Genomic DNA, 11,682 nt, shown 5'->3' on the forward strand with positions numbered 1-11,682 from the left:
ACATACAACCATGTGTGCGCAGTCCCGTGTTTTTAATGAGTACCGGACAAATGGCGGGAGTTTAGCACGTGCCCGTTGCTTAGTGACAGACCGTCAACAAAACTTTGTGAATAAGCAGTGGCAGAGACCATGGCATAGCTCCCATCTAAAGGGAGAATGGCAAATTTTTAATGTCACCGAATCGCTCTACATTGTTCAAAATTTTTTAAGAGAACTTTCTTTCGCCCAATAACTTTTTACTACTGTAATTATCGAGAATCGTAATCGTTTGGATTTTTCGTCAGAAATGACAAGATGTATAAGGAAAGAGGTTAATCTAAAGAGCAGCGGTGAGTATTCAACACACACGCCAACAATTAAGAATATACCGACTCATGACTGTAATATATAAAAATTCTGTAAAAATTCTAGTTTACAATCAAACGGGACAGAACTATTATGAGCAATTGACGGCGTATAATTCGATGAGATCGCATCTGCGGCGGGTTTTGTTGGCGAAGAGCGTAATCGATACAAGCAATCAGAATTACTTGAAAAGAAATCAGCGGTGCAAAGTGCAAACAACTAGCGATAGCGAGATCTATTTGCGTCTAGTAGCGACGGACGATGTAATCGATACGTTGGCCTATGATACTCGACATCATCCTATGGTAAAGTTCATTATAGCTAGCACATTTGAAATTATAACTCGGAATAAATGGATAATAAACCGATAAATAATTCCACAAAAGCTGATTCATGATTATGAAGATTAAAAAATTTGAATCTTTCTTTTAAAAATTAACAAAGTGGTTTTTTAAATTCGTGCTTTTAAATTTTTATGCAGGATATGTTAAGAATATGTTTAAATGCGAAGCATTTGGACTGTTGCGACTGTTGCAATTGTAATTTAGATCATCAACTGAGAGCTTGCAGTAGTCAAACGTATTACGAGGAAACAGATCGAATGGATCGACGGCAAGGCTCGACATCGAAGCATCAAAGAATGATGTCCCCAACGATGGCACGTTCGCCGAAACGTAAAAAAATTGCAAGAAAATTAAATTGCAATAAAGAGCCGAAATCTGCGCGAGATATCCCTTACGTGGTCGGCCCGTCGACATGCTTTTCGCGACAGCGGTGAGCTCGCATTAAAGTTTCAAGTTATTAATTTTTTTACGTCTCTCAAAAATTGTTGCAATAAATTAAAATTGATACTTTTTTATAATTATTCTCCATCGCCTGTGCTTAAAATTGCACTATTCACATATCTCATTCATTACATTATTCGACGCGCACTCTATGCCAAATGTAATTATTTGGTGTTCATTTTACGTTTAAATATAATATTTATATCTTATTGAATTTTATATTAATTAAGAAATTAATTTCCTTTTTTTATTTTTACAGAAAGTGTAGATACGGAAAGTGCGGATCAAAGTGCTTAGGTTCTTGCGCGGCTATCAGATTTGATTCAACGATGTTTAAATCAAGATCTCAATCCCCAAGGCAAAAAAGGATCGATTATTACTCGATGTCTTCGAGCGCCTCGCAGTGTTACGATTTCGATTGCGAGGAGAAATCTACCGAGGCGCTCGGTAGATACACGAGACAAAAAGAAGAAGAGAAGAAATACATTAAATTCGTTTACGATATCACCAGAGAAATAATGCAGAGAGGTCTTTACACCGATAAAGAGCTACGGGACGTATTTAAGAAGCATATCAACCGATATAAAGGGATATTAAACATGGTAAATAATAAAATTATCATGAAAGAGCAATATCTTAATATACAAATTCTTCAAATATTATCGACGTCTCATTTGTCGCAATGTATTTTATTTTTACTACGGACCTTCTCTTTATTTCAGAATAAAATGCTATACGAGATCTATCAGTTAAAGATCTCCTTAAACGTAGCGGATTCGGAAACTGACGAAGAGCTGGAAGATCTGATCCACGCGCAAAAATTATTAAGAGTATCCGAGATCAGGCCGCCCACGCCGCCGAAGGTTCTGAACGAGAATAAGGTGATGGAGAAACTGGAGTCTTATCAGAAGATGGATGAAAGATCTTCGAAAATTAACACGAAATCGGTGATGCTGATCGATGCGAACCCCGAGATACTCGTGACCGAAAGAGATGTGCTGATGTCGCTGGTGGAAGCGGGCGTAGATCAGGAACAAGTTCAATATATTTGTAAGAATCTACGTTACAAGAGCAGAGACACCGATCTCACCGAGGCGGTAAGACAATTCAACGTTCTTCCGGTTGTTCCGGAAATAAATAATAATCTCCATTTTATTTAGGCGCAAATAGAAACTTTGGAAACTTCGTATTCCCCGGACTTGAAAGTGGACCAATTAGTACTGGAATATAAACGGGTTTCTGCCAAAACTAAAATTGTCGAGAGTGTCCGTGATATTTCTACTGCGGATGATACAGTCAAATTTTCCAAGAAACAGGAAGCGACTTCTTCGATGTCGAATCTCGTAAGTGTAGAAGACAAACTGATTTCTGTCGGAACTAACCATTTGGAACTAGAAGATAAAGGGGTTTCCGCCGAAACTAACCATTTGGAACTAGAAGATAAAGGGGTTTCCGCCGAAACTAACCATTTGGAACTAGAAGATAAGGGGGTTTTTTGCAAAACTGAAACTACCGCAAGCGCTAGTGATAATTCTGTCGAGTTTTCCGAGAAACAAAATGCGAGTTCTTCGACATCGAATCTCGTAAGCACGCAAGACGAGACGGTGGAAACGACAGAGAAGACGGAATCCAAGACCACACAATCCGAACATAATAAGCGGAATCGTAAATTGAGTTAATGAATTTATTTTGTGTTCCTTTGTTATGAAACGTTCGCTTTCAATGCATTGCTCGTCGTATTATTGTTCTCTATACACATTTATATATCAACCTCGATCTTGTATTTAGCAACGAAATAAACATTGAATATGCAATATTTTTTAATTCACGCAGATTCATTTATCACTTGACGATACGTTAGTGTTAACAGTTGCAGCAGGGAAGTAAATTACAGCACTGAATTTCTTACATACATATTCCTTTTTTATTCATACACAACTGTTCTCTTATCATCAGGTTTCGCAATACGTCTGTATGAGGATCTGTGGTCTGTAGAATGTCCAACAAGCTGAATTCTCAACAGAGATAAAATATACATATGAAAAAATAGATACCATGCACATTTGTAATCGTTATATACAACCGTTCCGTGCACATCTATGTACAGATACACAAATGTTACGCGTTTGTACAACAGGAAATCCATATAATATTATTATGCGGATATCTTAAATACAATATATTACAGCGCGGTTCTTTTTTTTAAAGTCATACAATATAATAGTTGTGTGTATATATATATATAGTTGCCATGTTCTCATTTTGTTCGTTTACCTACAACTACTGGCTCTGTTTGCGCATTTTGTTTTGTACATTGAGTTCCGTCTCCCTCTTTACTCGGTACACTACGGTTATTTTAACTTCGAGAAGGTAACTTCGAAAAGGTAACTGAAAAATATCTCACTTGGCATCTATCTGCGACATTAATTCGGTAAGTTGTTAAATAACTACAAATATAACATGCGGTGGTTCTCTCGTCATCTAAAACAACTTTTTTTGTATAAAATATTAATATTATCAAAATAACTAAATTTGTTTTAAACTGCTTTTTCGTATTCAATCGTACGAAATATAGAGATAAACTTTATATGTAGCGTATAGATTATAGCAATATTCTATGAAAGTTTCGTATATGTTTGAAGAGTGTATTAAAGTTATAAAAAACTTTAAAAAAATAATATTTTTAAATGTAACTCAATATATTAAAATCTACTTTCTCCTCTGAGAATAGTGCTATTGTATACGTCAAACATATACAATAGAAAAAAAAAACAACGCTAACACAAATAATATAACAAAAAAATCTGAGAAACCTTGCTTAATAAGACATTAAAGGCTTATAAGCATCGAGCCTTTAGAAACAAAAAAATATATCAATATAACATCCAGCTCCTCATTAGCTGCCATCGGATCCATTTGAAGAGCAGTCTTCAAGTTCCGGCGCGTTTGGACCTCTCTCCAATATGCGGAGAAGTTCCGTTACGTGTCTTATTATAAAATCTGGTTTAGGATCGTCTCCCGAGAGACGAGGCTTATCCGTGGTAGGTAGCCACACTGTTCCGGACAGGCCAGCCTCGATTCCACCTATACGATAATATTTTACATCTCATTTATATAATGTGTTTTGAAGCAAACGTTTCCAGACGATTTCTAAGAGATTTATTATAAAGTCGTTAAACGTTAAGTTCTCTACCTAAAATATCGGTCTCCAGCTTGTCGCCGACCATGATGCACCCCTCGGGTCTCACGTTAAGATAACGGCAAGCCTTCTGGAATATCTCCGCCTCCGGCTTCTCCCACGGCAGATCACCGGACACCAGGATAATATCGAAGTACTGCTCCAGCGACAGTTTGTGTATCTTCTCCCACTGGGCGTTCGACGGACCGTTGGTGATCAGACCCAGCAGATACTTGTTCCTGAATTGACGCAGCATCGAGACCGTGCTCGGCGCCGGAGTCATGTAGTGATATCTTAAATAGAGCCATCTTTCGTAAACTTTTTTCGCGAGATGCGAGTACTTGTGGCCCAGCGCTTTGTTCCACAGGATGGTACGCCAAGCATCCAACGTGAGCGTCGCGTTGTCCGGGCATTTTCTAAATTGCTTCAGATACGTGGCCGTTATCTTGGCGGACGCATCTTCCGGAATGCCGTATTCCCGTGTCAATTCCTCAGCCAGCTGTAGGTAAACGTTACAATGAGAGCTCTCTTTCATTATACGTTTTTTTTTGTGATAAAGAATGACGAGTAAAGAACTGAAAAGAGGGTGAAAGCAATTTCCACACTCAATAAAAAAATCGTAGATGACCATCTTACTCGTATTGCGAGAGTATAATGTTTCTCCTCGTTAGGGAAAAAGAGATTAGAATTGTTAGCAAAGCGATTTCTTGATAGATGAGATATAAAAAGTAAATGAAGAAAACAAATATTGAATGTGGAGTTCGTTAATCAACGAAGGTCTCGGGGACGACAGGATACAGCGGTCAGTTAAGGATTTTTAGGAAACTTAATTCATTATTAATGATTACCTAGAAAATGCATTGATTCATTGAAATACTCGAGCCGATTAGTGGACACTCGAAGTGGCACCCGCGGACGTTGCTGTAATCACAACAAAATGAGTTGTGCCAACAACAACAACATCATATGTTATTTTCAAAGCCTATAAGTTGTAGCTGAAAGATTTCTGGATATTAAAGCATGTAAATTTATATTTGACAAAAGAACGCGTACGCAACACTCGGCAATTGATTCTCTCAAAATGAATGTCTCTGCTGTATCCAGTAATCTTTCTTTAATACCTTTGTTAAAAATAACTTTATTAAGAACGTTAGGCACATAAAGTGATAGAGTGGAGTGATGGTGATGAAATCAACCGAACGCTCTTACAAAACTCTTCCGTTTAATAGGAAAGTAATTTCTATTGTTACAAAATTTTTTTTTCTTAAGTTAAATCATCTTAGGACTGCAACATCAATACAACAATCTCCGCTTTCGCAATGTGGCGAAGTAAAAAGGAGCACACACCTGTGATAATAATTCACGTACAAACGAAATATACATATTAAAGTCTCACGTAAAAGCATGTACCTCCGTATACATGATTTACGAAAAGTTTCTCGGAGCGATATACGTTTTCTCAGCTTTCTTGCTTGCCAGCAAACTATTTCCAGACGTGATGCCATCTAAATATACACTGGACTACGCGCACTACGCATTTCGAATATCGTATATGCAGGAGACGCGTAAAATAATAAATTCAAGTCGCGAGATACTAAAGGAAACCACGAAGATTCTGATCTCTTTATACAAAAGTTCGATTAATTAATCTTGCCTTAATAAAATTCTTCGCTATCTCTACAATTCTGCATGACTTTTTTTACATCGCTCGTACAATACAAAAAAAACCCCCGAAAAGCTTATACAATAATATTCTCAGGGCTCAATTTTAATCTCCAAAGAGACGCTTTCCAAGCTCCATCATGCGATGATTTCGACAGACGGTTAACGCGCCGCATTTTTTCAACACCGACGCGACGCTATCGTCGGCCTTGACCAAATGGCACAGCAGATCCTCGAAGGCGGACTTGACATTCGGCTCCAGACCGCCGATCTTCACTCGTTTCAGCGTCTCGATGATCTCCTCCGCCCAGCCGGACTCTATCGTGAATTGCGACAGCCAGGGTATCACTTGCAGCACGCCGGCCATCGTTTGCATCCCCAGGAACCAGAGCTCCATCAGCTCCATCCAGTGCTCCTTGTAAGACATGGAGACCACCAGCTCGGTGGGATCGTTGCTCTCGTCGATGATGTACGCGTCCCACAGAAATCTTATGGTGGCCTGGATGTAACGGCATATCGAGAAGTCGGTCTTCTTGATGCGCTTTGCCTGCTGCTTCATCAGCAACAGGCCCAGGACCGCGAGATGGCCGTGCAGCACCAGGTTCTCCGGGATTTGCTTCAGCTCCGGCAGATTATTGTAGATGAACTTGAGCAGCGAAATGAACGTCGGCGACTCCTCCACCAGCTTCGACTCGAGCACGGTGATGTTCATCAGGACGTTGCAGAGGGACACCATCGCGGTCCTGGAATCCTTCATCTCCTCGAGAATATGCCGATCCAGCTCCTCCGTGCGATTGCCGTCCTGCAGTAGTTTCAGACGCTCCGATCTCGGCACCGGCGGCTTCTTGTAGTGCACGATGGTCCAATGGTAGGAGAGACACTCGAACAGAATCTCGTCCTGCTTGTGCTGAAGAAGAATCTTCCTGGCGGGCTCCTCCACGGCCAAGTAGCACAGGGCGGGCAGCAGTAGTCTCAATATGTCGGTCTCGCTTAGCGGATCGTGAACGGTCGGTTCAGCGGACGACGTTCCTTCGTCCGCTTTAGCTTTGCATTTGACCTTCTCGGCCAGTTTCCTGTTTCGATGCGCGTAAAACGTATCGTTGGCCACCGTCAGCACGTACGGTAGCACGGCGTAAACCTGCGGGCGCATCGCACTCGTCTCCTGCGCCATCCAAGCGGTGAGCACCCTGACGACGGCGCACACGAACATCTTCTCCCTCACGTTCGTCAGCGTTTTCATCTTCGACACGGAACTCAGCAGGCCGATAACAGCCGCGAAGGCGCCCTTCAGGGCCGTGTACAGAGACTGCTTCTCCTTCTGCTCTAATTCCAGCTGATCCGTAACGATGTAGCCGATCGAGACCTCGAGGATGATAAAGCAAGCCGTGATCAGGTCGGCGTTCTCGAGTACAGTTTTAAGCTGCTTGTCCTCCAGCTGCATCCTGACCTCGATCGCCGCCAATTGAATGAGCAAGAGGAAATATATCTTTGGCTTATCCTTGTCGCACATGGCCCAATCCGCGCCCAACAGATCTATCATCACGGACGCGAGTTTCAAGGCTGGATCCCGTTGCTTCTTGCCTATCTTCGATCCCAGAATATCGCTCAGACCCTTGTGAATGCTCAGAGGCCACGATTCCTCCTTCGCACTTGCGGATATCACCTCCTTCCTGCAGGACTGCAACAGAGCCTGCAGAATGGTGCATAGCTCGAATTTTCTCTCCGTATGATCAGTCTCGAAGTCCAGGGCTATCTTGTTGATTATAGCGTGGAACGGAGCGGTGTCCGTCGGATCCCAAGCTTCCGGTCCAAACGTACTGACCAGCGTGACTAGAATATTCAAGGCCTCGTCCGTCTGAAAGCTCTTCTCCGCGTAAATGTCGCACATCTTCGGGATCGCCTTCTGCTCGAGCAACGCTCTCTGCCCGGGGGGATGCTGCGCGATGCACTGCAGGCAAGTGTAAGCCTCGCTGACGATGATGAGCATGTCGTCCGGCGCGTCCTCGTCGGCCTGAGACACTATCTCCAGAAGCGCCGGGATGTGTCCCACCATGTCGGGATGAGAGGCCAACTCGGGCTCTGTGCAGAACGCGGAGAGGACGGACAACGCCACCGATTTGTACACCTGCGGCGGACAGTCCACGGGGACGCTCGTGCTGGACAGCAGCTTCTTGAGGAATTTCGCCCCGATCGCTTCGAAGAGCATCCTCTTGGCGGCCGAGTCGCAATCCTTGCCGTTCACCAGCTTGGTGACCATGAACAGCGCGGCGAACTTCTCCGAGTCCGTGTCCACCGCCTTTAGTATCGCCACGCACTTCGCGACACCCTCCGGGATACTCATGGTGCTGTTTCGAAGGAGGCAGAGAGGAAAGAAAAGGAGAAGAAAAGTAGAACGTTCTCTCTCTCTCTACAGAAGTCGAAGACTGGTGATGCGCGTTTCGATACCACTGGCTCCAGTAGCTCCGATGTCGTCCGATGTGCCCACGCCGGACGGGAAGGCAATTTTCCGGAAAACCGTTGCGACTTTAGGAGACGTCGGACCGGCTGTCGTCGCGCAGCATAGTCGAGAGCCAACTGGCAGAGCTCCCAGACCGCCGCTCCGTCCCGCCGCCGCCTAGCCTTGCCCTTTGACACACTCACGGGAAGTGGCCGAAAATAACCTGCGGACGATGCGTACGTACGCGGAACACGTGCGCGTGTCTGCCGCTGGCAGCTGCCCCGATCATTAAAAGTATCTCTCTCGCAGCGTATCGGGAATTCCGTCCCGATGCGCGTCGGTAACCTTAACGCTATACCTTCGTTAATAATACAATTACGTTAGAACGATTTACATTAGATGCGATCAGAAATACATTAGACGTCAATCATCGGTCAGCTGGAATATCTCCTGAATCACCTCCGCGCGCAACAATAACAAACAATATCATCTCGTGACCGCGAGAAATCTCTCGTTGGAAAAATTTATTGGTTAGAGATACTTTTCTCGATCTCGAACGGGCCGTATCTCGACCGACCCGACTCGTCTCGCGACCAACTTCCACCGCCGCGGACTTTGCGCTCGACGAGTCGAAGGTCCGTCCACGTTCCAAGCTGCACCTTCCCGCCTGCACTTTTCCGCGCCCAGCCAAGGTTTATTTGTGCGCACTGCGCGCAGAGGTGGGAGGGAGGGGAGGAAAAGCGCGCAAGCGAGGAAAGCACAACTAAAATCCTCCGCAAAGAGTCTAACGCGAGAATCACCGCGCGAGGGTGCGAAATGCGACGCCGAGAATAGGCCACCGCGCGCCGCAAAGAAAGCGCTCTATATCGGGGAGTCGGCTCGTATTACATTTACGGGGGGGGAGGAAGGGAGGAAGGCATGAGCGACTTCTATTCTTGCGACGCGAGTGGGCAAACGTCGCGCGTCGGTCGCGAGAGACTGCTGCGACTGTCGCGGAGGAGCGACCACGCTCGGGGTCGGGGGGGGGGCAGGCAGGCCTGCTCCTCGGGAAAGTGGAATGAATGTATCGCGGGGGACGTCAGATCAGATCGGGGGGGTTGGCGGGGGGAAGAGAGAGGGTATACTTCTTAGGTTAAGACGCGGTTAGGGCGCCTCCCGTACCTTGCGGCAAGCCTGACCGTCGGCTCTCCTGGTCTCCACGAGGGTATTGTCCAGGTCGAAGAAAACTGCGCTCAGGGCCGTGCCGGACCGTGACGTGAGGGACCGTGAATTACGTCGTTCGCGGAACGCAGCTTCCATCGCCATTCCCTGTCTGCTGACGGCGGCGCCGATCGGGTGCACAGAGAGCGCGGCGCACGATCGCGCTCGCTCCCTCGTCATCAATTATGCATATCGGCAGTCCACGAACTGAGGAGCGTAACTTGATTGGCTCGCTCGACGTGACATAAATTATGACGTCGTTGTAGAGGGGGGGGGGAGGGCACTTCATGAACGGGCATGAAGTGTGTCATAAAAACGAGCTTAAGACAGCCATGTTGGACGCCCTGTGTATTCGCTGCGCGAAAAAAGGACGAATCACGAAACGCAGATGTATCGTGGCATTTCCAACCAAACGGGCCGGTTGCAATTAATTCGGGAAACAAATTTCGACAATTATTCAGGTGTAAACGAGATTCACATAGATGTACAAATTCGGGCGAAATTGTACAAGCTGTGCATATACATGTGAAAATTAACCGCGATTATGTTTAATTAACATAAGAATATCGTATTGCTTACGTTGTTCAAACTAAATGTGTGATTTGTTGATTTTTCAGTGCATTAACATTATTCAGCTACGCAAGCATAATGAACAGGCCCTAAAGCGTGCGGACCAATCGGCGCTCAGCACTCGTTTGATCTAGATTGCAGAAGAGCTCTTCAATTGTTCAGTGCGCCTGTCGCAACGACGATACGTAAACACTTGACGTTTTGGCGCAATAGCACGTTCGAATTTGAAGTAACGTCGTTATAACCTCAACCCGGGGGTGTTGTTTCGGCGCCCGACGACGGAATCGCCGAAATGGAAGCGACTGGCGCGACTGGATCGACAGTGAGTGTCAACGCGGTCGAGGATCTGGACGAGTACACGCCGGCGAAGCTGGTCAAATCATTGGCGGTGAGTCACGCGAATTTACCGGTCAGGACGTGTCCAACGGGATGTCTCGCGTGTTCGAGCACGTTCCTTTCATTGTCCGTCGACTCACCGGAGTCGGGTGCCGTTATTTATTCGGAATCGAAGTCGGAGTCACGTTTGTTTCATCCCTTGTTGTACCCTTGTCGCGTAGAAAAATGGCATTACCGAGGGGGACGTCAAGAAGCTCCAGGATGCCGGTTACTACACCGTCGAGTCGGTGGCCTACGCGACCAAGAAGGAGCTCGTGGCGATCAAGGGTATCAGCGAGATCAAGGTGGACAAGTTGCAGCAGGAGGCCTCCAAGATGGTCATGATGGGCTTCAAGAGCGCCACGGAGATACATCAGACGCGGGCGAATATCGTCTACATCACCACCGGTTCCAAGGAGTTGGACAAGCTGTTGGGCGGTGGGATAGAGACCGGCTCCATCACGGAGATCTTCGGGGAGTTCCGTTCGGGAAAGTCTCAGCTGTGTCACACGCTCGCCGTCAACTGCCAGTTACCCATCAGCATGGGTGGCGCGGAGGGAAAGTGTCTCTACATAGACACGGAGAATACCTTCAGACCGGAGAGATTGATAGCGGTGGCCGAGAAGTACGGCATCAACGGACAGTCCGTCCTCGACAACGTCGCTTGCGCGAGGGCGTTCAACAGCGATCACCAAACCAAGTTGTTACTTTTAGCCAGTGCCATGATGACGGAGGCGAGATACGCCCTGCTGATAGTCGACAGTGCGACCGGTTTGTACAGAACAGATTACACCGGCAGGGGTGAATTGGGAGCCAGGCAGAATCACCTGGGCAGATTCCTCAGGATGCTGCTGCGACTGGCGGATGAGCACGGAATCGCCGTTGTCATAACGAATCAGGTAGTTGCGCAAGTCGACGGTGCCGCTAGTATGTTCGGGGGCGATCAGAAAAAACCGATCGGCGGTCATATTTTGGCACATGCGAGCACAACGAGATTGTATTTGCGTAAGGGCAGGGGAGAAACTAGAATATGCAAGATATACGATTCACCGTGTTTGCCAGAGAGCGAGGCGACGTTCGCCATAAATCCCGATGGCATAGGCGACGTAAAGGACTAAAGAGTTAGAGTA

General features: G+C 45.8%; 4 protein-coding genes across 4 annotated transcripts; 2 read left to right on the forward strand and 2 right to left on the reverse strand.

Annotated features, from left to right (window-relative positions):
- Positions 1 to 67: 67 nt before the first annotated feature.
- LOC105455401 lies at positions 68 to 2,954 on the forward strand. Its single transcript, XM_011698699.1, has 6 exons — positions 68 to 329; positions 412 to 650; positions 827 to 1,119; positions 1,390 to 1,732; positions 1,853 to 2,227; positions 2,291 to 2,954. The coding sequence occupies exons 1-6, from the start codon at positions 287 to 289 to the stop codon at positions 2,807 to 2,809; spliced, it is 1,812 nt and encodes a 603-aa protein (XP_011697001.1). The 5' UTR covers positions 68 to 286; the 3' UTR covers positions 2,810 to 2,954.
- Positions 2,955 to 3,031: 77 nt separating this feature from the next.
- LOC105455403 (N-acylneuraminate-9-phosphatase) lies at positions 3,032 to 9,785 on the reverse strand. Its single transcript, XM_011698701.1, has 3 exons — positions 9,569 to 9,785; positions 4,324 to 4,807; positions 3,032 to 4,214 (listed from the first exon to the last, which is right to left on the reverse strand). The coding sequence occupies exons 1-3, from the start codon at positions 9,710 to 9,712 to the stop codon at positions 4,027 to 4,029; spliced, it is 816 nt and encodes a 271-aa protein (XP_011697003.1). The 5' UTR covers positions 9,713 to 9,785; the 3' UTR covers positions 3,032 to 4,026.
- LOC105455402 (neurochondrin homolog) lies at positions 5,512 to 9,367 on the reverse strand. The gene has a single exon (XM_011698700.1). The coding sequence runs from the start codon at positions 8,309 to 8,311 to the stop codon at positions 6,077 to 6,079; it is 2,235 nt and encodes a 744-aa protein (XP_011697002.1). The 5' UTR covers positions 8,312 to 9,367; the 3' UTR covers positions 5,512 to 6,076.
- A 176-nt stretch (positions 9,786 to 9,961) lies between the features above and the next one.
- Positions 9,962 to 11,675, forward strand: LOC105455405 (DNA repair protein RAD51 homolog A). The gene is made up of 3 exons (XM_011698702.1): positions 9,962 to 10,068; positions 10,225 to 10,565; positions 10,735 to 11,675. Exons 2-3 carry the CDS (start codon positions 10,470 to 10,472, stop codon positions 11,668 to 11,670), a joined length of 1,032 nt encoding a protein of 343 aa, XP_011697004.1. The 5' UTR covers positions 9,962 to 10,068; positions 10,225 to 10,469; the 3' UTR covers positions 11,671 to 11,675.
- The last annotated feature ends 7 nt before the right edge of the window (positions 11,676 to 11,682 follow it).

This window comes from Wasmannia auropunctata, unplaced genomic scaffold (assembly GCF_000956235.1).
Source record: "Wasmannia auropunctata unplaced genomic scaffold, wasmannia.A_1.0 LD335903.1, whole genome shotgun sequence".
NCBI lineage: Eukaryota > Metazoa > Arthropoda > Insecta > Hymenoptera > Formicidae > Wasmannia > Wasmannia auropunctata.